The following is a 25,584-nucleotide window of genomic DNA, read 5'->3' on the forward strand; positions in this document are numbered from 1 at the left end:
CTACAGATAAAAAGCTTGTTCATCGCTCAGCAAGCCCCACCCACTATCAACAGGGCAAATAACATGAGAGGTTAACACCAGCTAGTTAATCGCTCAGCAAGCCCCGCTATCAACAGAGCAATGAACATAGCGCGTCACTTCCTTCTCTGCGTGGAGTCTTACCAAATGACGATTGAAGTTTGAGGTTGTCCCCGTCGTCTCCTCGATAGTTCTTCTGCATATGGAACACATAGCAGTGCATTTTTTCCCCCACTGCACGAGAAGTCTGTACAAGCAAAGCGGACAATCCTAGGGATGTTCTCTCCAGGCATTTTAGCACCATTAACGTTACCGTATTTTCTGGACTATAGAGCGCACCTGTATATAAGCCGCATCCGCTCTTTTTTTTTTTTTTTTTAAATTAAAAAAAAAAAGATATACAAGCCGCACCGGGCTATAAGCCACAGATATCTATGTTGAAAATTTAGATATTTACTGCATGTACAGAACGATTTTGTACTGTAAATGTACATGTATGTACCTGAACAGATTCTTTCCGAACAGTGCCTTTTAACACGGCAGCAACTTTGCTGATTAAAACGGAACAGAACCAAGAGAAAATAACCGGTATTTATTTACCTTCATTTCTCCTGTGTTTGAAACCACAAGTCACTTTAATCATCTTCGCTGGATTTGAAAATAATTACCAGTTAGTAATTTGTCGTGCGTGTTCTATCTGCTAAAGATCTGCTAATTCTTCTTTGCATTGATTTTTCATCTATCTTATTTTTGATTCTACTTCCGGTTAGAGCGCCCCTAGCGGTGGAAGAAAAATCCACAGAATAGCCGCACCTTTGTATAAGCTGCATGGTTCAAAACCTAGGAAAAAAGTAGCGGCTTATAGTCCAGAAAATACGGTAGTTTGTTCCTGAACATGACATATGAACAGGTGACTGTGCATTCTCTTGCACAAAATTAGTATAAAAATTAATGTAGATATAAATATCTTATGCCAAATTATTATGGCATATATAAAAAAAAAAAAAACCCACAACAAGTCCCCTTGTCTCCAATTTACAAGTCTGAGTCATCGGTGCTCAAGTCCAAGTCAAGGTCACGAGTCCTTAAAATTAGGGCACATGTTGGACTTGAGTACTACAAGCCCGAGCTGGACACAGTTTAGGTGAAGGACTTGAACATTCCACTTCTGTGCCTTAAAGTTTTAGGTTGCTTTCAAAATCTGGTTCAGGTTATTGTCCATCTGCACTGGGAAGTGCCATCTTTGAAGTATTTGGCTGAATGGGAGCAGATATACTACAGCTCTAAACAATTCAGAATTCCTCGTGCTGCTTGTGGCAGCAGTCTCATCACCAGTAAACAGAAGAGAATCAGTTTTGTTGGCAACTGTACATGCCATAACATGAGGTGGTACACTTCAGATCAGAAGCAGCTTCTTTCCCTCTTCATACACTTCTCTTCCCATCATTCGGTCACAAAAGTTGGTCTTTGTCTCTTCTGTCCATAGGATACTGTTCCAGAACTGTACAGGCACCAGTTATTTCCTCTGGTCAAGTCTTCTCTTGATTTCTGACTGGACACAAAGACACTTGCCTCCTCGAGAGTGTTCATCTGGATGACCATTGGGAAGAGCTTTTTACTTCCTTCACTAGGGAATGAATCCTTTCAGGGCTTTTGGTGCTCCTTTTTAAGAATGTACTAAATAGCAGATTTAGTCACAACTCATGGTTTTGCTCTCCTTGATGGATTCGTTTTGCGTTTTCAGTCTAATGATGGTTTGCTTCACTGGCAGCTCTTTGGACTTCATATTACATTTAGCAGACACGCTTATCCAGAGTGACAGCCAACAAGTGCAAAAGTCAGGTACAGAAATGCTGAACTTCTAGACAAAAAAAGTCCAAGTGCCAACTGAACAAGTGACAATACTTCGTGTAATATTCTGTTGATCAATAATACTCTGTGCATCAATACTCAAACAGCCAAGGAAACAAACCAACCATATGATGTACAGCTAAAGAGAGAGCTCAAATGGCTAACCCCAGGTGTGACTGTACACAGCCTGGGTTGGGCAAGACTGAAACTCAGTTACACCACAGGCAAGGAAGAAGGGGAGAGGTGCGGTCTGAAGAGGGGAGTCTTCAGTCTGCGCTTGAAGGTGGTCAGGGAGTCAGCAGTTCTGACCTCGATAGGAAGGTCATTCCACCAACAGGGAACCAGGACAGTGGGCACGAGTGGAGAGGAGGAGGGGCCAGACAACCAGTAGTAGTGAAGTGTAGGGATCTGGCTGGCGTGTAGGGGCAGGTCAGACTCTGGAGGTATGCTGGACCTAGCCCCTTGACTGCCTGGTAAGCTAGCACCAAAGTCTTAAATTTGATACGAGCTGCAACAGGTAGCCAGTGCAAGGGAGGTTGTAGACCAGGCGAGCTGCAGGGATCTGATGGCAGAAGCTGGAAACCCAGCAAAGAGATCTGCAGTAGTCCAAGTGGGAGAGGATTGGTGCTTGGACCAGGAGCGGAGTAGGTGGTAAGAAAAGGACGGATCCTTTAGATGTTGTAGAGGAGGGTTAACAGCAGCAGATTCCAAATTCAAGTGCCACATTTAAATCAAGGCTAAACCTTTTGTCTGTTTACCTGTAAGTGAAACAAGGGAGATCTCACATACCTGGCCACAGAACAGCTGAGCAGCTAACTGTACAATTACTTTTGGTCTCTTACGGGGGGGGGGACAACCATGTATTAAAAAAAAGTACTGCAATCCCTACACCATTCACCAGAGTTGGATGTTAATTGCTGGGTTTCAGTCAGTCACGTGACTTTTCTTAGCAGTTTTACCGGAAGTGAAATAGCTGGTGGTCTAAACGGCTGCCGTAGTGCAAACAACGAGTGATAACTTAGAGTATGCTCGTAATCTAGAAGCCACTGCTCACTTTAGATGCATTCAGAAGGTTGCTATGTGCAATGGAATCGAACTCCACGGTCTGGGAAAGAAGGATGTCATACAATTTCAAAAACTACCCTTCAGTCGAGTTCCCCGACATCTCGAACTATCTGGTGTTGCAGACGTCTTTCTACACCGCAAAACAGATGAAAGTGTGGAAGAGTATGGAGGCTTACAACTTTTTTTCTTTAAATATATATATATATATATATATGTGGCTGGGTAAAGGACCTCGGTAACAAGTCGCTGCCGAATTAATCCTGGATTGTTTTTGCCCGTGTAAGGTCTTTTTTTTTTTTTAAAGCTTTTCGTTTGCATCTTTACAACAAAGCACTGCAAGTTGAAGTGTAAACAAACAGCTCGCTTGATTCTCACTTGTGTTGGCTCTTATCTCTCAGGTAAATCATTCACAAAGATAATCAGAAACCCCTTTAAAGACCTGGATCTTCGTTAAACAAGACGGAGAAGTGATCCCGGTGCATTGTAACTGTACGGCTGGGGAAGAATTTGGTTGCGACCTTCATGCATATGGACTTTGCGAGGAGTGAGGAGTAAACGAACAAACAGCTGGGGACTTTAGCGCTTTGTGACTATATATTTTAAAAATAAATAAGTAACGACACATAGCAAGAAAGCACTTGGAAAACACTAAGGCCATAGCTGAGAGGGAGATACAAACCTTTCACCAAGTGATCACTGCAAACTCGAGCATGCTTTGAATCGGCTCCCTTCGATTTCAGTGAGAGGTTCAAAAGCCACCTTTCTCGATGTCTCTTTGTGAAATCCTGTGTTTGTTCACCCTTTTTTATTAGTTCACCGCAAACCCTGAAGAAACGCATCAGTTTCACGGTTTGATCGATTCGAACAACCTAAAACAGCGCAAGCGTAAGGCATTTTTCATGCAAGCAAGGCATCTTCTCTGTACAAATGCTTTGTCAACTGAGCTTTGGTAGACCACCAGCTAAAGTTTTGAATAACTAATGAGGCGGATGTGACGGCACGTGAAACCCAGCAACAAACCAAGCCAAAGCTGAAGGTCTGTCCTTTGAGCTCATATTCATTACTTCACTCCATCTCAACAATAACTGAAATCCAAATATTTGTGGACCTGACTGTATAGGAAGTTCATTTGGGATGATTTAGGCACATGATAAAAAGGAATTAACGGACAGGAGCTTGTTTCCATCACCTGCACTCAAATTACTACTTGATGACATGTCTTACAACAGTTTCATAGATCATAAGTAGATTCATTCTTACTTTATTTTGAACACTCGGTCTTTTAAATCAACATTACATGCTCAAATATTCTTATTTTGGCATCATGCTTCTTACTTCAGAATTAAAAAAAAAAAAGGGGGGGGGGGGGGGAGAGAGAGAAAGCATTCCTTTACTTATGTTTAGGAACTGGCTTTATCATGGTCAGGGTCACAGTGGGCCTGGAGACTTATCTTGGGAACGCCATGGGACTCCAATCTGTTACGGGGGGGGGGGGGGGGGGGGATGCACTCCACACTTGCAGATAAGACACACTCACCATTTCTGGGACATGTAGGCATCTTTGGTTCAGTGTGTCCACCACTGCCGGTCTTGGGTAAGTCTGTAAGGGCGAGAAATCTACCTCATCATTATAGGTCTTTCATCTGAATGAATGTAGAAGTCAGTAAATTGAGAATAATTTCACAACATGAAGTTAGGGATCTTTAATTAAAAAGATATGCACTACAGGGATGTTCATAATTAACTGTTGACAAAAAAAAAATTAACTGATTAATGCCATCAGTTAAACAGTTCATATTATTTACACACACACCACACGTGAAGAATACTGAAGACAAAAATGTGTTAAAACAACCCAAATTGTTTCGTATTTTAGATTCTTCAAAGTAGCCAGCGTTTACCTTGATGACGCTTCACACACTATTAGCATTATCTTAACCAGCTTCATGAGTCAAGTCAACTTTGTCAAATATGCTATACATGCTCGACATACGAGGTAGTCACCCGGAGAACCTCAATGCACCTTCAAGTGCCGTTGCTATCAAACCATCAAACACTGATGAAACGGGCACGGTCTAAAGGTTAGCGAAGCAGCCTTGGCCCCATAGGGTCGTCGGTTCGATTTCTTGGGCCAGCAGGAAAAATCCATGGCTGAAGTGGCCCTGAGCAATAGACCCCTTTCACATGACGTCACCGCGCCGCGAGATTTTGTTAGGCGCCATATTGGAAGACCAAGTATATGCACTCACAATATAAAACAAAGTACGAGCGAGAGAAAAGTGACACGATGGATGATAATTCGGGTTATGTGAGTACATAACCAGCTGCAGAAAGGGCACGGTATGTGCAGAAACTGGCTGTGATTGATGGGTTTGACCCATATGATAAGACTCGCGGCAAGGGAGAATGGAAACATAAGGAGGACCGGACACCAATTCTGCCATCTGTTTGCTACCCAGACATTGTAAACTATTTGTTGTTTACACCCAGTGCCTACACTCAGTGTTCGAACTATGCCGATATTTTCGGGGGGCCCCTTTTTTCCCTTGGGAGTGTGTGTGCTTGCGCTTGTCTCAGAGCGCGGATCTCCAAACACATGAGAAGCCTCTCTTACGCACATATCACGTGGACTCCACACCTCCACACACGCATCGCGTCTGAAGTCATAACTCATCAGGGGAAATCGTGTCCGCATTGGCATGTTCAAAAAACAACCTCGCGTCAATGATACCACACACAAGGAAAAAAAAAAAAAAAAAAAGTCAGGCTACTCAACAACCAACCTGGCAGCAGCGAGCAAGCCCCAAACCATCCTAAATTATTATTATTATTAAATTGTAGAAGTCTGGGAGGCTTGCTCCTCATACAGTTATCAACTTGGGGCCACTTTAGCATGTTTTAAATCTGAATTTCTTGCGTTTGCTTACCTCAAAGTGTCCGCAGATCATGCACAGACTTATCCATTATATCCACAGTTTTTTGCCAAGTCTCACACAGGTTTCTTTCAAGTCTACTGTTGGGCCAATAAATCATAAATAAAACAGCTCAGATTTGTTTAAGTCGTTTGCCACTCCACTTTATTCTCGTGGGTTCACATACCGCTGCCGTTATTATCCCCTTATCACGAGTTTGTTGGTCTTCCAAAATGGCGCAGGGTCTGTTTACTTCCGGTTTCGGGTGACGTCAGTGAAAGGGGTCTATAGTCGGCCTGCCAAGACCCTAAAAAAAAAAAAAAAAAAAAAAAAACTTGAGATGGCATTTTTTGTTAAAAGTTGGCAACCATGCCAGAAGTTATCAGCATGGACTAAGGTTTCAGAATCACCCAGTTGCCAACATGGAACTTGACCTTTAAGGTGTAATATAGAGGTCAAAAGGTCAACCGAGGTCAAATAGTTTTTTTTTTTTTAAATTTTGTGATGTGCTTTCATAAAATACAAATTGTTTGCCATAGATATTGGATAATTAGTACCTGGGGGATAGGAAGTTCAAATATATTGATGAATTATATGGATTAATATGTATATTTAGAATTTATATGGCCATTATTATTGTGGTATGAATAACAAAACGTTTTCTACAGTGACTGAATAACAAGACCATGTCAACAGACTGTTTTTGTTTCAAGGCAAGAATTCAAATGTGATTACAGACTGAATATTTTTGTAGTATTTTCAATTTTATGTATTTGTAGTAGTTGTGTAACGTTGCACTTATTGTTGCTGTTATTACAAAAAGGTTGTCTCATCCTTATCGTGTTCCATCCCTGCAGTGTTTAAACATCTATCTGCATCACAACCACATGCAGGTATACAGGGCTGTCCATTCTTCAGGCAACTGCAGGCATGTGTACGACACTTGGTTCTACAACCACATGTTATCAGTTCTAAGCAACTATGTGGAACTGGAGGCTTCCTTTGCCACACACAGCCATCAAGTGTTGGTCTACCACTTTCCAACCACCTGTCTCCTCAGGGCTTTCATTAACATGTACCTTGTCAGACTGCAGCCATACCTTTGCCTGATGATTTGCACGTGCAAGATGCAATGCCAATGCATCACTCGTTGGCGGTAACGTCAACTGCCTTTTTGCCTTTCTGAAACAAGTCATGTCTAGCCCCGTCAATACCCGAAGATGAGCATGGTGCTTTGTACAGACGACACAAAAACTCCACGTCTCCTTGAGGCCCATCCCGACCAACACCATGTAAAAGTTCTGGGTGTTGCAGATACACAGTCCAACATGACTTTTTCCCATGTCCAGCAAAGGAGGAGACAGTATCACAACGAGTTAGGGCATGGAAACCAAGTACATTTTCCACAATCTGTTGAGGTAGACTCTCATTGATAAGGTGTACTGGGTAGCTCTCATGTTCCTTGGAAGTCCCACTCATCATCCACACCTTGCAGACTTGGTCCCTAGTGAAGTGAAGAAGCAGAAGGAGGACATCAGTATCACGGTTCTTCACAATGATGTTCTTGTAACCAGCATTAATTGCTTCCAGCATATGCAGGATAATACGTGTATCAGCCTCCTCATGGTTTGCCTGTAGACCAGGAATAATTCCACGTGTCGTGGAAAACCCACTGGGGGTGCTTCCACCAACAACAATCTCTTTGCTTGTCTCACTTGTTTTAGTGAGTCTGCCACTAAGGAACATTGCAAGGTCCTCCTTGTTCTCATCAAGTGCAATGAAGTTCTTCCAGACATGGGGAAGTTGAAGATCATCTCTATCACCTTACGAATCAATCTCTTTTGACCAGCTCTTTTGTTCCTTGTAGCCGATTTGATAGACAAGGGTTTGTACTGGTCAAACAACATCGATCCTGGACACTTTGCTACTGAACTCTTTCATCACATTCTTTTCAAAGTTGTTTGCATAGTTGCCAAATGTCTTGCATTTGGATGGGTTTCCCAGTGACTGAATCAATGCATGACCATCTATGATAATGCAGGTTTTTCCTGTGGTCTCTGGTCTTCCTTTAACTGTCTCTACACCAACATCCTTGGTCAACAGAGGAAGCATTGCAGACTTTTGGGTGCTGTTCATTTTTTTTTCCTGTGTTTGCCAGAGTAAGTGGAACAACTGATAGTTCATGCTCCAATACTTTGTGGAGATTGACCGCATGCCCAGCTTGTGCCGCATTGAACAGTCTCTGCATCAGTTGTCTGTCTGCTTTGATTGTATTGCTGGCTTTCTGCTTCTGGTCCTGAACAGGAACTTCATATAGTGTTGCAAAAGTCTTAGACATCTGCCGTTTCTGGCTAGCAAAGAAAGGCACAGTCTTCTCAATTAATCTCTCCTTTACATTCTGTTTCACAAGCTCCATCCCTTTTCTTTCAGCAGTCAGGAGGTCTGTGGTTACTTCATCTGTGGCGATGTCATTGGTTGTCAGTGACCTTAGCTTTGTAACAGTGTCTGTGGCTTCATGTATACATTCTGAAAACACCCTAAACCGCTGAAACTGACCTTTTTGTTACAGCATCCCAGTCCCGTTTCCTTTTAGATGGAAGACCATCCTTCCTAGTTGAGAAGTTGTCCTCTTTGTCTTCATTGTATAAACCAAATAGTTGCATTGTGTCCTCTGAAATCCGGGATCTCTCAGACCAGGTTGTGCAAAACCCATCTCTTGCCGTGTCATTCTTAGTGATTCGTATTATCCCACTGGACAACTTGCACACCTTATTTCACCCATTCGGTAGCCTGATCTACAAGAATTTGGTTGAATGTGCCACTTAACAACAAAATTCCCAGCCAAGAACTCTTCATACACATCTGGTGCGGTCTTTGGGAACCCCTTCATGTCAGCAAGGTAGACAGGACCCCACCGTGCATAATTGAGATGGTCATAGATGGTCAGCCATGGTAGCATTGCTTCAAACGAAGCAAGATGAAGTAGCCAAGTCACCATCACGATTTGCCCGGATGAAGGACAAAAGAATCTCCACTAACTGTAGATACTGCAACTAGAAGGCATGGTTGGGATCCTTCTTAAGCTTATCATGGAACTCATCAGCTTTTTCCACATACTGAGGACGATCAAGGAGCTCACTGAATGCCGTCACAGTATTTACAACGCTTTCATCCCGGCTTCTCGCCCCATGTTGCCTAAATGACTGAGACTGCTGATCGGTGTATGGTGACTTCATGATGCAGTTCTGGATTTTGTTGAAGTAGCCAGTCCAAGTAGGCCTCAAACTTGATATGGCATAGTGCTTCATAGGCCCAGATATGTCCTTGAATAGCCCTGTAATAGTGTTTTCCCTCCATCATTGACTTCACAGCATTTTGCCCAAACAAGTCTGCTTCCACCCACACGTCTTCTAGCCCGGCATTTTCCATGTGCTGACCTATTGCACGAAGGAAGTTGAAAGTGATATGAAGCCCACCGAGCAAGATGATGACTTGGCCATACTCTTCTGCAGCCCACATGATTTCCTTTGCTTTGGCATAGAGTGGCTGATCAAAGAATACTAATACAAATTTGACATTAAAGTACAAATATGACTTTGGCAACCACTGAAGTCTGGAACTTCAGACCCTACTGATGACTTCTAGCATATAGTTTCCAACTTTTAAAAAAAGAATAGCATGTAAATAGATCCCCCAAAAACGGACAAACCACCCATTTAATTTATTTATTTTACTTTTTTACCTTCAAATTTCACCTTAAATTTGAAATATGATTTTGGCAACCACTAGATTCTGGAACCTTAGACTTTATTGATAACTTCTAGCATGGTTGCCAACATCTGAAAAAGAATTCCATGAATATAAGGCCCCCAAAAAAGACTAACCATAAAATGCGTTGTTTTTGACCTTTTGACCTTCAAATTTGACCTTAAAGGTCAAGTTCCATGTTGGCAACCGGGTGATTCTGAAACCTTAGTCCATGCTGCTAACTTCTAGCATGGTTGCCAACTTTTAACAAGACTTTGCCATCAAAAGTTTTTTTTTTTTTTTAAGCACTTTTGCTGCCGTTGGCTGGCCGACTACAAGGCATCCAACCCCCAACTGCTCCCCAGACACTGGGTATGTACGGGTGTGTGTGCTCATGGTCAGGGGCAAAAACAGGTTTTTAATTTGGGCACCATGGCGAGCCAAAAATTTTTTTTTTTTACCATTTTCGCGCATAGCGTGCCGAAAATTTTTGACGTATCGATTTTTAGTAATTTTTTTTAACCAATTATAAATATATCGAGCAATAAAAATAGAAATTACATAATCATGTGCAAGTATAAAGTAGTGCTGTATCTAAAAAGTTAAAAGTTTTCTCCAACATTCTGAATAAATAAAGAAAAATAGTTCATGAATTTTTTATATGCATGAAAAATGGGAAACAATATGTAATAATCTATTTGCACAAGAGTTTGGGCAGCAGAGAACTTTAAAATCTCAAACAGTGAAACAATGATCTAGAACAATCAAAATATCAAAAATATGACATGTATCTGTCTAAATTAAGCTATTGATACATATCGAAAAAGCTAGAATGTCAATTCAGCAATATATGAATTAAAATAAAACAAGATATCAATATATAATATAACCACATAAAATAGTTTGTAGTATGTCTTTACATATAATAATAGGTCCAGTAGTATAATTAGTATAACAGTCATTCAACAACACAAAGTTATTACTCTTAGAATTAAATCATTTTCTACAGAGAAATGTGTGCGCAAGATATTTTCTAGCAACAAATACGTACTGTAAAACTTATTTATAAACCTCCCCATTCCCCCGCCTGTAGACTTAATAATGCCATCGATTGTGCGTTTTCCATGAATATATGAACTGCTGTTATTATGTGATTTACCAGTTGTCTTAGGTCTACCACGACCCGGCATGACGACCACTTGTCAATCTATTGACCCTTCCCACTCACGTGACCTTCGTAAACGCGACCGCCATTTTGGACATGAAGAAATAACGGTTTATGGCACAGACCCTTTCGGTTCTCGCTCATCTAGCTGCTACAATGACTGCTTAGACTGCAACAGTAATACCTAACACACATTTAAGTATCCGTCGTAAAGACGTGAAACTCGTCGAGTGACGAGTGTGTTCATTGATAAGCTAACACAATCTAAAAGTAGACATACCATCACACTGCCCTGGCGCTGTGTACAGTTTACCTTCTATGGTTTGTGCACTCACTATTTGCCATTACTTTCTCCAACCCAGTGTTCGAACTATGCCGATATTTTCGGGGGGTCCCTTTTTTCCCCTTGGGGGGGGTGCTTGCGCTTGTCTCAGAGCGCGGATCTCCAAACACACGAGAAGCCTCTCTTACGCACATATCATGCGGACTCCACACACGCATCGCGTCTGAAGTCATAACTCATCAGGGGAAATCGTGTCCGCATTGGCATGTTCAAAAAACAACCTCGCGTCAACGATGATACCACACGCAAGAGAAAAAAAAAAAAAAGTCAGGCTACTCAACACATCTGATCCACAGCAGCACCAAAGCATCACTGGAAATCATGTCAACAATTAATCTTCCATTTCAACACGCGTCAACAAACAAATGGCACCACAAACATGAACGAATCGGTCAGGCTACTGATTCCAAACCCACAGCAGACAAATAATTAAATGCATCTTACCTTAAAGCAGAATCGACCACAAAGGAAGCGTGTTGGCACACTTTCTTTCTACTAGTTTGTGTCCCCAACCTGGCAGCAGCAGTCGTTGTCATATCGGTTTATTTTATCTTTGATGTAAACAACACTTCGGATATACAAAATGCTTCCCATTACACACGATTGCTATGTCAATAAACATCATTTTGCCAATATTTTAGAGACCATCCATCTTCTCCGTCGGTCAGCATCTGTCGGGATCCGATAAAATGATAAATCTTGCCTTGTGTTGATGGCTACTACATCCAGGTGCACAACAATATAATGGCATGATGGAAGTCTTGCTGAAAGTAAAAACTTTCTTTGATGGCTATATTCCTTTCGATGCTTCGCCGTCGTTCCTCGTTGTTGGCTGTGGTAGACTACTGGTAGTTCATGTCCAAAATGGCAGCCGCATTTGTCGTGACGTCACGTGGGATGGGTCAATACCATCAACAGTATCACAAACCGACAGCCACGTGTTATCATGAATCATTGTGAATTTCACAACATAAACAAAAGGAAGTATATTTTACGACATTCAGACGTCAGAGACTCAGACACGGTTTACGGTAATCGCTAGACGCATTTCATGTTATGAAGCGACTGAACAACAAATTGAAATATATATGCCAAAAAAATGACATTTAACAATAATTTAAAAATATTTTGGGTTCTCCACCCTTATGAAACAGGATTTTTTCTTCTAATTTGGGCGATTTTTGTATGTTCCATTTTGGGCCTTTTGACAAGCCCGTAATTTGGGTGCCGTTATACGGTATGTAATTGGGGCTGTATTTGCCCTTGATGGTACATCGCTCTGGATAGGAGCATCTGCTAAATGCGTGTAAATGTAATAAGGACCACCCCAGGAAAGGAAAACCAAGACTTGCCTCTCCTGCAGAGGATGCGTGTATAGATAGTTTTCACTGACGTCACGGCATTCCGGGGAACGCCCCCCAGCCGCCATCTTGGTGGGCAAACAAAACGGACCATCGCCACTACCGGCTACGTTATCTCTGACGAATTTATGAAGTTATATAGTCAGTTTTCTAAAATAAAGATCAACGGCAAAATCAAGCAAACAGAAGTATATAGATACATTAGACGACATCTCACGACAACGGTATGCAGCCAAACTGGCCTTGATTGGGGGAATTGACCCCTACGAAGTGGACAAAGATGCATTTTCAAGTGACTATGCAGGGCTGCCAAAGCCTGAAACTGCCAAAGCCTGCTCCAAAGCCTGAAACTGACTTCATCAAACTTTAAAGGCTGTCTGATATATACAACTTTATATATTCACAGCGCGCCTTTTGGCGGATGCCGCCTGAATCGCGCAGATCCGATTTTTTTTTTTTTTTTTTAAAGGGGGGGGCGTTGGAGTGTCTGATTATAATTTCAAAGTAAATTCTGTATTAAAATTACTAAATAAGCAAATCCGTTACAGTCCATGAAACAGGAAATAAGGATGAGAAAAAAAAACAGTTTAAATCGGAAAGCTGCACACCGCTCAGGCTGATTCTCGCAAGCCATAGATTTCTCCTTTGTATGCTGAGTTTGTTTGTTTGCTCGCCTTCGTGCTCCCACACAGTGGGAATTCCATAAAAGCTCTGCTTGACTTCATCATCTGACCTATTACGACAGCCGTGAATACAACAGGTGTGCACCATTGCTAGCTTTAAATAGCCTGCTTGGGTTCTTTTGAAGACTTTGTACTCGCGCGTTACGATGTGTGCTCAGTGACCCGTACGGTAAGCTAGCCCACCAAGATGGCCGCCACCAGGGAATCCCCGACTCTGTGATGTCATGTGAAAACTATCTATTGGAGTTACCAGCCTCAGAAACCACCAATTAACAGCACCTCAGATTAGAGCCTAAGTGAACACTTCAGAGTTCAAGTAGCAGATGCATCAACAGTTCAGAGGAGACTGTATGAAATCAGGCCTTCATGTTAAATTGCTGCAAAGAAGCTACAACAGAGTGATCGAGCAGTCCCTTCGTGCGACCACCATTTGTTTTTCAACAGGACAATAACCCAAAAACACACCTGCAGGTTATGCAAGTGCTATTTAACCAAGGACGACAGTGAAGGAGTGCTGGCTGCATCAGAGGAACTGGCCTCCACAATCACCTGAACTAAACCCAACGGAGATGGATTGGGATGAACTGAATCAAAGGAGTGAAAGAAAAGCAGCCAACAACTGTTGAACCTATAGGGGAACTCTTTCAAAACTGCTGGGAAAGCATTCCAGGTGACTACATCATGAAGCTGGCTGAGAGAATGCCAAGAGTGTGCAAAGTTGTCATTAACGCAAAAGGTGGCTACTTTGAAGGTAAACACCCACATTTTTGCTTTGTTTACACTTATGCATACTACATAATTCCATGCGTGTTATTTCATAGTTGAGGTCTTCAGTATCATTCTACAATGTAGGGGGGAAAAAAAGGGGGGGGGGGGGTCCAAACTTTTGACTAGTACTGTATATACTGATTTTCTCACACACACTGTTATGCCCCTTTTCCACCAAAGCAGTTCCAGGGCTGGTTCGGGGCCAGTGCTTAGCTTGGAGCCGGGTTTTCTGTTTCCACTGACAAAGAACTGGCTCTGGGGCCAGAAAAACCGGTTCCAGGCTAGCACCAACTCTCTGCTGGGCCAGAGGAAAGAACCGCTTACGTCAGCGGGGGGGGGCGGAGTTGTTAAGACCAACAACAATAGCAAGACCGCCAAAGCCGACATAACACTGGCTAACATTAGCTCATAACAAAGGCTAACATAACCATCTCACATTCAGTGTAAGTAAGAGAGTCAAACCGTTATTAGGTTATTACCCGTCTCCTAGAACGTAATCGCCGTCCACTCAAAACCTGTCGATCAGCACAAACATATTGGATCTGCCATTTTCTGACCCCAACGAAGCACCGTAAAGCCAGAAGCAGCAGCTGTACAAACGCGAAGTCATCCATTATCGTTGTTGCTGCTTCTTCTCAGTGTTGTTGCTTCAATGTTCGCGCCAAGGTTTATGCAAACGCACCGATGTTACTGACGTATATAGTGACGTAATGACGTGGCTCCCCTTAGCACCCCGAGCTATGGAAAAGCAAACTGGTTCTCAGCTGGCTCGCAAGTTGAACGAGTTGTGAACCAGCACCAGCCCTGGAACTGATTTGGTGGAAAAGGGGTATTAGAAATGGTTCAGTACGGTACCTGGTACTAATCTTCCTGACTGGTAAATAGCTAACCAGATGCAATTCTCGAGACCGGCCACTCTAGCAAAGCACTCTTTCTGCATTCCTTGGACACCGGTACCATGTTGCTATTTGCGAATAAATACCAGTAGACAATCTGTTCACCATGCTGAGGACTGAGGTAGGTCTGGCCTGTTGATTTTATTTTGAAGTCTGAAAAAAGCAACTACAGGTTTCTGTTTTATTAACCTGTTGGCTGTTTTGGATCATTAATTATGATCAAAGGAAAAGGTTTTCATTGCAGTGCTCTCAGCACTGGAGGATTCAAGGGGTGTTTTTGTTTTATTAATTAGAAGCTCTGGCTACCATTTGCTATTTGCTTAAACATTATTCCATCTGTTTTACTCTGTTCACAAAAGCACTCCTGGTGTAGTGTGCATCCTCAAGTTCTGTCGTTTATGGTGTTATTTGCACATGTAAAACCCTTCATATGGGGGGAATCCCAAACATGCGTGTTGGTATTTTTAATGAGTCAGAGACACTCATCCAGTCTAACCTTGATGGTTAATGGGCACTGGCTGTTGGTCCCACACACCCACTCCAAGCATCAGGAATGCTTGTTATGGGTCTGTCTCAGAAACTGGGTACTGTGGGGGTATCCCACTAAATATACTCACAGTCAATAAACTATATGGTTTTGAAAGGTGATGTCGGTTTTAATTTGAAATAAAATGATGAAAGAAATACAGATAAAACTAAATCTTCGATGTGAATATTCAGAATTTGGCAAAAATTCTGCAAATTTGTAGAAAAATGGCAGCTTGATCTGGGACATGAGAAAGAGTTGACATCGCATTCCCTTAAAAAGGTTGTAGTCCACTGAAAAAGTCCACAGTTATCACTAATTGTATTTTAAGTTGTAACTTTATACACCTAAGGATTGGTGAGCTCACAGAATAATCATAACCGTAATAAAACTTCATGCAAAATATTTGATCACCGTTGTAACTCCATTTTCCGCATACCCAAAACCAATACGATCGTATGTTTTGATCTAAACGGAAAGCCTCAGGATCGAGGTCGCTACCTCACCAAAAGTAGTAACTTTTTTTTTAAAGATTTTTTGGGGGGCTTTTTTCACCTTTATTGGATAGGACAGTGTAGAGACAGGACAGGAAATGAGCAGGAGAGAGAGACGGGGAGGGATCGGGAAATGACCTCGGGTCGGAATCGAACCCGGGTCCCCGGATTTATGGTATGGCGCCTTAGCCACCTGAGCCACGATGCCCCCAAAAGTAGTAACTTAATCAATACGCCATATAAAAGTTTAATTATAAATCTGCGATTTTGTTTTTTAAAACGAAAGCTGAAAGTTCGGTATAGAATATGTTTCTTACAGAATATGTTACGATGGTAGCTGGTCTTGTATGAATTTCTGAGCTATAAAATGAGTTGTGGTCTATTTTTTACCGTAGCGTGTTATTTGTGTGCGGGGAAGGACACACATTAACAATTTGCATGTGTAGAATGGAATTTTCCACTCCAACAGTTAGAAGTTGATCGCGCTTCCATTTGCGGCCTCTCTGTTACGCGGGTGATCTGTGCAGATGTTATCACTGAAAAGGAGAGTTTTGACAGTTTTATTTTGTTTTAGTCTTGCAGTACAAGGCAATAGAAGGTTTCTTTTTCATCTTACTTTCATATTTCATAGTGTGTATTTTTGGCCAATATTTTGCAACCATGGTCAATAGGGCAAGACATCAGTTGCCCTCACGTTCATATAATCTGATGCATTTTTGTTTGGGTGTTCCTTTTCACCAATAAAGACAACCTGTAAAATTTTTTGACCTTATTCAAAAGTCTAATGGCGGCACCATGGGGTTCATTTTTTGCCAAAAAACGTTTAGTTTATGTTTTCGCGTAAGGTTTGAATCACAATGTCGGACTCCATTTATTGATTTCTTGTGACCCAGAGATCATGTTAAGAACCTTTGCAAGGGATTGAGAAGCATTAATGTGATTCATAATACATTTGTATTGTTTAAAAGTAGTTGAACAATGATTCAATGAACAGCTAAAACTCAAACTGTGCTTGATAATATATTTAGAATATGTACTAAAAATGTGGATCTAAGATATTTGGTATACTCTATAACAGTGATTCTCAAAGTGGTACGCGGGCTCCATTCTAGTGGTACGCCAAAGAATCACTTAAATATAAATAAAATTAAAAAATAAAACGTGAAATACTATCCATAATATCCGAATGGATGAAAATATCTTATCAACCGATGACAAGAAAATGAAAGGAGATACAAATTAAGTTAATAATTTTAAGAAGTTTGCAAGTGCTTCTGGGTAGCCATACATAGCGTACGTACGCATTTCCGCCGGTTCCGCTGACAGACGGTTATCCGCCATTGGTAGACTAGGCTGTGATGGGAAAAGGTGGAGGTGGCTTTGCTAATTATGACGAGTATGACAAAACTACTGTCGTGGCTTAAATCCGCAAATGGGAGCGTGGATCAGGAGAGAGGGAGAACTGAAGAGGACGTGTGTGAGCTGAGCGCAGATGCTAACGACAGTGGCAAAACCAGCCCCAGAACTGCTAGCAAACGGCAGAAACCAGTGAGGAGGAAGTATGACGAAAAATACACAAAACTGGGATTCATTTGGAGCGGGACAGAGGAGCTGCCCAGGCCGCAGTGTGCTGTATGCGGCGACGTTCTGAGCAATGAGTCCATAAAACCGTCGCATCTCAAATGGCATCTTACAACCAAACACACAGCACTAAAGGACAAACCAATGGATTTTTTTTACGAAAACGTGATGAACTGAAGCAGTCCAAGTCCACCATTCTGTCCTATGGTACACCCGCAGCCAAAGCACAGGAAGCTTCATATCGTGCCAGCCTCCTGATCGCCAGAGCCGGTAAGCCGCACACAATTGGGGAACTGCTGTGTTTGCCATTAGCCAAAGAGATGACACGCATCGTGTGGAGAAAAAGCTGCCAGAGAGTTAAACTTGGTGCCGCTTTCAAATGACACCGTGTCAAGGAGAATAAACGACATGGCTGACGATGTTAAAAAGACACTGATTGAGCGCATTAAGAACAGTAGATATTTTACCATACAGCTTGATGAGACTACAGATGTTGCAGATTTGGCCAATTTATTGGTTTATGTGAGATATGAATAGGATGGTGTGGCGCAGGAGGACTTTATGTTCTGTAAATCACTGGAGACCAGAACTACATCAGAGCAAATATTCCAGTTACTGAACAAGTTCATCCAGGAGCATGGCTTGGACTGGGAAAAGTGTGTGGGTTCATGTACTGACGGAGCGAGGGCCATGACGGGGTCACAACAGCGGGGTAGCAGCTCGCACCCGAGAGGTGCCACCTGAGGTTTTTTAATTTAACAGTTAAATAAAACCTCCGCCTTGTTTTTAATGAATACTTAGGCCTACTACGCTACTGTATTTTAATGTTGGTCATTATGGTGGTACTTGGAGAGCCAAGTATTTTCTGAGGTGGTACTTGGTGAAAAAAGTTTGAGAACCACTGCTCTATAAGGTGCCATAATGTTTCATGAAAAGTGATCGAAATTTTGTCATAAAATAGCAGCTTTTTCCATAACTTTGAGCTCCTGGTGCCACCATTAAACTTTTGAATTTTGTCAAAATATTTCACCCAGTGTGTTTTCTTACCAAAAGGAACATAAAAACAAAAATGCATCATGATCGGAGGAACTTCTCATTTTTAGGGGGCAACTGATGCACCCTAATGATCAATTTAGATCAAACTTTTGATAGAATCTACAGCCAGTCATTTTGCCCCGGCCCCGCCTCGCACTTCGTCCGGTGCGGTAGTGATGTCCTGTTGCTCGCACACCGCAGCAGAGACCCGCGCGACCTTCAGCCGGTACAGTCGCTGTTCTTTTACCACCGCCGTTATTCTCATCTTTCCGGTGTGTTCTTGATTTTTCCATTGTGTCCTACTTCGCCATATCAAATACCCAAAATGTATCATATTATTCATATTTAAGTGAATAATCAAGTCAGTCACCATAACTTGCCATTTTTAACCCAAGCAATCAAAAAGAGGAAATTTATTCAATATTTTCACTCCTCTGTGAAGGAGGGGCTTTAAGTCTTCATGATGGAGTTATTTTATATGTCAATAAATTTTACAAAAGCATTTGAATTGTAATCAAAAAAAATTTTCCACAGTGGAGGCCAGATAAAGCAAGATACTATCTTTATTTTCTTATTAAACATGACAAAAGAAACATTAAGTGTTAGGTAAATGCAAAAAAAAAAAAAAGGAAAAATTAAAAAAAAAATTTTTTTGACCATAACGTCCCAAATGAGAGAACAGTTTCTGAGACGGACCCATATAGGAGTTTAAAAAGTTAAATAAAATACATATATACTCAAGCTCTCAGAAAACATTGCACCGTTCAGCATGTTTACTCATCGGTATTGTTTTAATGTGTAAATATACTTCACTCCCCCCCCCCCAACCACATGTGCACACAGCTGCAACAAGCAGCACTGTTCACACACTTGCTCATGTACATCTGGAGAATTAAAATGCACCAGTAGACAGCACATCAGAGCCAAAACACCCCTGTTCATCAGGTTTCCAAGTCGAACTGTAACAATTATTTCATACGCAGTGCAGGGCTAGACCTTAAAGCAGGTACGCAGAACCATGGCCTCACTTTCATTTATAAATGCCTTGAGACCTCAAGAATGGCACAGGAATAGTTTTTATTGTTAACAATAAATCTAATATAGTCATTTTTGCAATTAAAATGATTCATATAGGTAGCAGTCTGAGGCCCTGTCCACACGGCAACGGATTCAGGTGAATCCGATAAAATTGTTTATCGTTTCGGCCTGGCGTCCACACGGCACCGGCGTTTTGGGTGAGTGCCCCAAAACGAAATCTTTTGAGAACGGGTTCCAGAGTGGAAAGATCTGGCAACGGCGCCGTTGCGAAGTCGTCTGGATGAGAAGAACGGATTTGTTTACGATGACGTCACAAGCACATGACTGTGAGTGCTTCACGCCGGGTAGAAGTGTAACGAACTCGATGCAAGTTGTCAACAAATCCTATAACTTGGTTCATGAAACGCGCTTACAAAATATTTTCACTGTGAATATTTATTGTGTAATGGTGCAAAGTGAGAGACTCTGCCCTTAGGGCAGAGTCAATCCCGCCAGCAAAAATGGGGGGGGAAAAAAAAAAAAAAAAAGGAGCGATCTCACCTCTTCAGATGTTGGTTTAAGTCCTACAATACATTCCTCAAAAAGGGCGTAGAAGAACAAATTAATCCATCAACGTGTATCATTCAATTTATTCCGGACCATTAAAGACGCCGCCTTCCGCATAGAATCATACGTCATCCTCGCCGCCATATTGGATGGGGCAAAGCGGAGAATAAAGATGCCTCATTCATGTGCTGCGTTTAACTGTACCAACAGGTTTGCCGTCCAAACGAGATCACATGGGATTACCTTTCACAGGTGAGACTGGAAAAATACTTTTCATTGTATTTGGTCATTATAATGTAATTTTACGAACAGATTTTTCTGACTTTGTGGCTAATATGAAGTCTCGCGCATAATAGTTTATGCGCATGCGTCCTTACTTCTATTGTTCTGGTGTCTCCGATGGGACCGTCTTACAGCGCACCTACAGGTGTGGCATGTGTATTGCATCGTTTTCAGCAAGCGTTGCGTTGCCATATGTACCTGATATTTTACTGATCCGTTGCCCATGTGGACGTGTTTTTTTTTAATAACATCTCGTTGCCGTTGTCGTGTGGATGTAGCCTGAGTGAATGACCTTGACGTCCATAACGTCATAACAGGAGGTCTGCAACTCCGATCCTCCATTTTGGGCTAATTTATCGCCATGCCACGTAGATGTGTTGCTGACAGGTGCAGCAATATGACAGAAGGTGGATTTATGTTGCATTCACGGCCCAAGAATGTTCAAACTGCAAAGATTTGGATGCGTTTTGTGAGAAGTTCACGGGCACACTGGGCAGCTATGAAGTGGTCTCTCCTCTGCTCTGCACATTTTACTGAAGACTCGTACGAGACCTCTGATCTGTTGAGGAGCGTTGGCTATAAGCCCGTACTGAAAGAGGGCGCAGTACCAACAATTAAAGGAAAAGAAAATTACAAGAAAAGGAAAGTATTTATTTTATTTTTTAAAAGGAAAGAGTTCAGTTGCACCAGTGCTCCCGGAGTGAGCCGAGGGTTGTTGCTAAAACCCGGGACCGAACATCTCACTCAGGCAATGACCTCCCTGCAGTTGTTGCTAAAACCGGTGATGTCCCGTTCCATCCCAGGTTTTAGTAATTGCCTGAGCCCAGCAGTAATGGTGGAATACACGGTATGAAGAAAAGTCAATGAGTGGAGCAGCCGTCTGATTTCTAAACTGGATATTGCTGCCATCTCACCCTTACATGGAAGAAGGGAATGAAAGGAGAACTGAAAGTCAGATTGTTTCAAAAACAAATCGGCCACAAGATCAGCCTTCAAGAAGCGAGAACACAGACGGGTAAGCGCCGCTTCTCATTTGGATACAAAAAAAAAAAAAAAAAAAAAAAACACTTGTTTACCTGCATTTAGATTAACACATGTAACTTGTATTGTGTGTTTAAGTTACCGGTATTAGATTATTTAATTTGCTTCAGAATGCGATCGTCTCAGTTCATCTGATTATTTAATTAGCCTTTTACGTTTTATCAGTGAAAATGCATGCATGTACATTGCATAAGTTATAACACCTAGCCTGTTTTAATGAGACTCAACCCACAATCAGTGAAGTCAAATCAGTCTTAGTTGAGCAAGTCGGTAACGCTATTTCTTACTTTCACCATAAATTTATTTATATGACTTTGGTCTATAGCTGTAAAAGGCCTCGGCCTTAAAACCGATTACCGCTGTGACGTCACATCACGTGCTCAGGGCTGGCTGGCTCAGTGAGGCAGCTCGAATGCCAACTTTGCGGTCGATTTTAACTCTCAAATAAATAAATAAATAAATAATTTTTTTTTTTTTTTATTCCCATTTATGCAGCATACCAGAGTCAAGGGCAACCAAACGTTTGTTCCGGAAGTCAAATTCATATCTGGACAACCTGAGTATTTGGAGGGGGGGCCTTCAAAGTTTGGGAGAATAGCAGGGTACAAATACTTTACAGCAGGGTGCAAAATGGTAAAATGTCTGCCAGTGGCAGACATAATGCACGCAGAGCGTGCGGGCGGGCGGGGGGGGGGGGGGCCTTTGGGCACGAAAAATTTTATGAAATGCACTGAGAAATGGTGGCCTCTGGTAACTTTTAACAGTGAAAATAAAGGGTAAATCAATACTATTTGGAAACTTGAAATATGAAACCATACCTCAGTCATTTTATCAAATTTCAGAAATATTTGCAAACAAACACATAAAAAGTAGTCCGATTGAAATCCACATATGGATGATATAATAATTTTAAGTCTGATGTGCACTTTGACTAAGCTAAGGTGACAAGTTTCTCCAGATTCTCTAATACTAGGAATTGAAGAATTGAATAGAATATTGAAGAATATGGTGAAATCTTGAATACAGATGAACAAAACAACTTCAATTATAATCAAAATGTTTATTTTTTGGCAGTCAATAAACTGTTACATAAAATGCAGCTACATGTACTTCATCAGCTGACTTCATCGTTATTAAAAAACAGCAGCTAGCAGCACTCATTGACAGTCTCAGCATTTCTATTGAAAATAACTTTTATCCAAATCTCATCAACCTAATCATGTAGGGGCCTACTGAATAGAAATTATATAAATCTAGTTATTTAGTGCAGGTTAGGCACAACAAATATTATGAGTGAGTATATTATATATATATATATATATATATATATATATATATATATATATATATATATATATATATATATATATATATATATGAGACAGAGATGCAAGTACGAATTTTTCATGGGGCGGGATGGTTTGGAACAGGTCATCTAAAATTGGGATAACATTTACCCGGACGGGTATTTGAAGCGGGTCGTCTAGCTTAAGCTTGATTAGCGTTGTTACGCACGCAGTTTGTTTTTTCGAGCAGCTGTCAAACGCAGAGTCAACTTTATGATCTGCGATTATATTATGTCTTAAGCAAGGCTGAGAAACGGCGGACTAAGACGTATTTATTTTTCTATATCAACACAATGACAATAAATTTGCGTTCAAAATGTACTTACCTTTCCCTCTAGACCTTTTTAGCCACGCATCCAGCATGGAGCTGCTTGCAACTCTCTTCGTCGCCATTTGAGAGTCACATGATGGTATGAACCATTCACAGTCCATGGAACACTCTAAGCCAATCAGAGTACGGCTTACATATGGCACAAGGGGCAGTAATGGCTGCACTCATGTCGAGGATGTAAACAAAGTTGACGCGGCAACGGACATACATGACATAGTGGATGTAATTTACGTTCACAACTTTTTTTGCCGTCAGAAATATTTAATATTAAATTTTGTGACTCGACTGACAATAGCCGGCGGCATAACAAGCCACAGACGGCGATTTGTCGCCGGTGACCGGCTACTTTTGAAACCGCGGGGGGTGGGGGGTGTTTACACCAATAAAGTTCCAACAAAACTAGTTCAAACACCCTTCTCCAGCAGTGTTATTGTTTATGAAATTCCGGGGAAGCAGAGTACAGGTGGTGTGCGTTTAAAAAAACAAAAAAAACCAAACCTGTGTCGTAATATCTAGTTATAGATTATTAGAGACTTAGAATTCATCAAAATCAGAGAAATGGTGATCAAATACCTCAACAAAATAAATATCTGTGGTGAATCTTCATTTCACTCAGGCATTCATTGTGTTTTTCTTTTGTATGGGACACACTAACTATCACAAATGTCATAAAATCTCATTATCTCTAGCCGCTTTATCCTGTTCTACAGGGTCACAGGCAAGCTGGAGCCTATCCCAGCTGACTACGGGCGAAAGGCGGGGTACACCCTGGACAAGTCACCAGGTCATCACAGGGCTGACACATATGCCGCTTTTCCACTACCAACGCGGCTGAGTCGGGCTGAGCCGTGCCGTGCTGAGTCGAGCTGAGTCGAGCTGAGCGGGGCTGTTGGAGTTGCATTTCGACTACAACCGCGCTGAACCGTGCTGGCTGGAAGTGGGTGGACACATTGGGTGGAGTTAGCGAAAGTGGGTGGACGTCACGTGATGTCGTTAGGCGGCGCAAACAGTGACATCAGTGAGCTTTTAAGCGGTAGTCTCACGACCCGGATAGTAAACAATAAACATGGAGGACATGGAGTCGTTAGTGTTGCTGGTCTTGGTGCTGTGGCTTGTTGTCACCAACAACGGCAACAGATACTGGCAAGAGCGTATAGATGAGGCGAGGCGCATAAGGCTTCAGAAATTCTCGTAATTCGTAATTCTTCTTCTTCCGGGTTTACGGTGTTTACAGATCCCAGCGTGCTCGCGGGGCGTGTGGGCGTGTGAGGACACTCCTCCTCACCAATCAGTGCACAGGGGAGTGTCTGCTCACGCCCCTAGCCCCACTCGGCTCGCTTCGGCTCGCTTCAGCCCCACTCCAAAACCGTGCAAGTTTTGGGTGCTAAGCAGGGCTGAAGCGAGCGGAGTCGTGCTGCTCTGGGGTAGTCGAAACGCGAGCCGTGTCGGGCTGAAGTGAGCTGAAAAAGGGTAGTGGAAAAGGGCCAATAGACACAGACAACCATTCACACTCACATTCACACCTACGGTCAATTTAGAGTCACCAGTTAACCTAACCTGCATGTCTTTGGACTGTGGGGGAAACCAGAGCACCCGGAGGAAACCCACGCGGACACGGGGAGAACATGCAAACTCCACACAGAAAGGCCCTCGTCGGCCACGGGGCTCGAACCCAGGACCTTCTTGCTGTGAGGCGACAGCGCTAACCACTACACCACCGTGCCGCCCCGTCGTAAAATATTTTGCGGGAATTTTATGACAGCGCTGAACTCGCTTACAGTTTGTTTCCATTCACAACGCGATTGTCACCCTTATGTCCAACTTGTTTTCTTTCAGTTTTATTTATTTAAATTAATTTATACTTCAAGTTTTACTGGATTAATCAAGATTTAACTTTATTTCCTCCAGAAGCTTTGAGTTTGGGTGAGTCTGACGCTTAAAACTGCAGATCAGGTAATGGGTTCGAACACCACATGCACCGTAATGGAGTATTGGATGTTTGTTTGCTGTTACAGTTAGAGTTGTATTGAATTCTAAATCATTAAAACCATGATCATAACTATACCTGCTTTTTTTTTTTAATAAACTCTGGGAATCACTTTCCTTTCATTGAAATAGTAAATACATAGTAATAAAAAGGTTCTGGTCAGGACAAGTGAAAAATCTTTCTGCTTGTCTGACTGGAAAAGCGGATTAAAAAGTTAAAGGGCATATCACGGGTAAATTCAGGAGCAAGATCAATGTAATTCTTCTATTTTATATTAAACTTTGATCAAATATCTGTCACATTCTGCATTCTCTGCAATTTTTGTACCTTGCACAATACCAGAAAAATTCAGTTGAAATCGAGCCATTGGAGGCGAATTGGTCCGCCTCTGAAAAAACTTGGCATTTGGATTTCCTGGCAAACACTGATTTTCGTGACGTCGCATGCGGGACGCCTCCTTCTGAATCCTACGTCAGCGCTGGTTTGTTTATGAGAAAACGACCTGGTGGTTTTCTGCAAATTTCTTCAACGTGATCGCGTAATTATTAAAATGGTTAACAGATGTATC

General features: G+C 41.9%; 1 protein-coding gene across 9 annotated transcripts in view; it reads right to left on the reverse strand.

Moving 5' to 3' along the window:
• The window catches only part of scaf11 (SR-related CTD-associated factor 11), a 73,020-nt gene that overhangs the window by 29,494 nt on the left and 17,942 nt on the right, over nucleotides 1-25,584 (reverse strand). For 4 of the 9 annotated variants that reach the window (XM_060914336.1, XM_060914334.1, XM_060914335.1 and 1 more), the window contains exon 1: nucleotides 163-256. The exons of 2 other annotated variants lie outside the window; for them this stretch is intronic. In XM_060914336.1, the coding sequence (XP_060770319.1) occupies nucleotides 163-241 (79 nt within the window). In that variant the 5' untranslated portion in view covers nucleotides 242-256. Of the gene's footprint in view, nucleotides 1-162; nucleotides 257-4,471; nucleotides 4,552-25,584 lie in introns of those variants that run through there. 3 more of the 9 variants (XM_060914337.1, XM_060914340.1, XM_060914339.1) reach the window with 2 other exon arrangements.

The sequence above is a fragment of the Neoarius graeffei genome, chromosome 2 (genome assembly GCF_027579695.1).
Source record: "Neoarius graeffei isolate fNeoGra1 chromosome 2, fNeoGra1.pri, whole genome shotgun sequence".
Taxonomy (NCBI): Eukaryota; Metazoa; Chordata; class Actinopteri; order Siluriformes; family Ariidae; genus Neoarius; species Neoarius graeffei.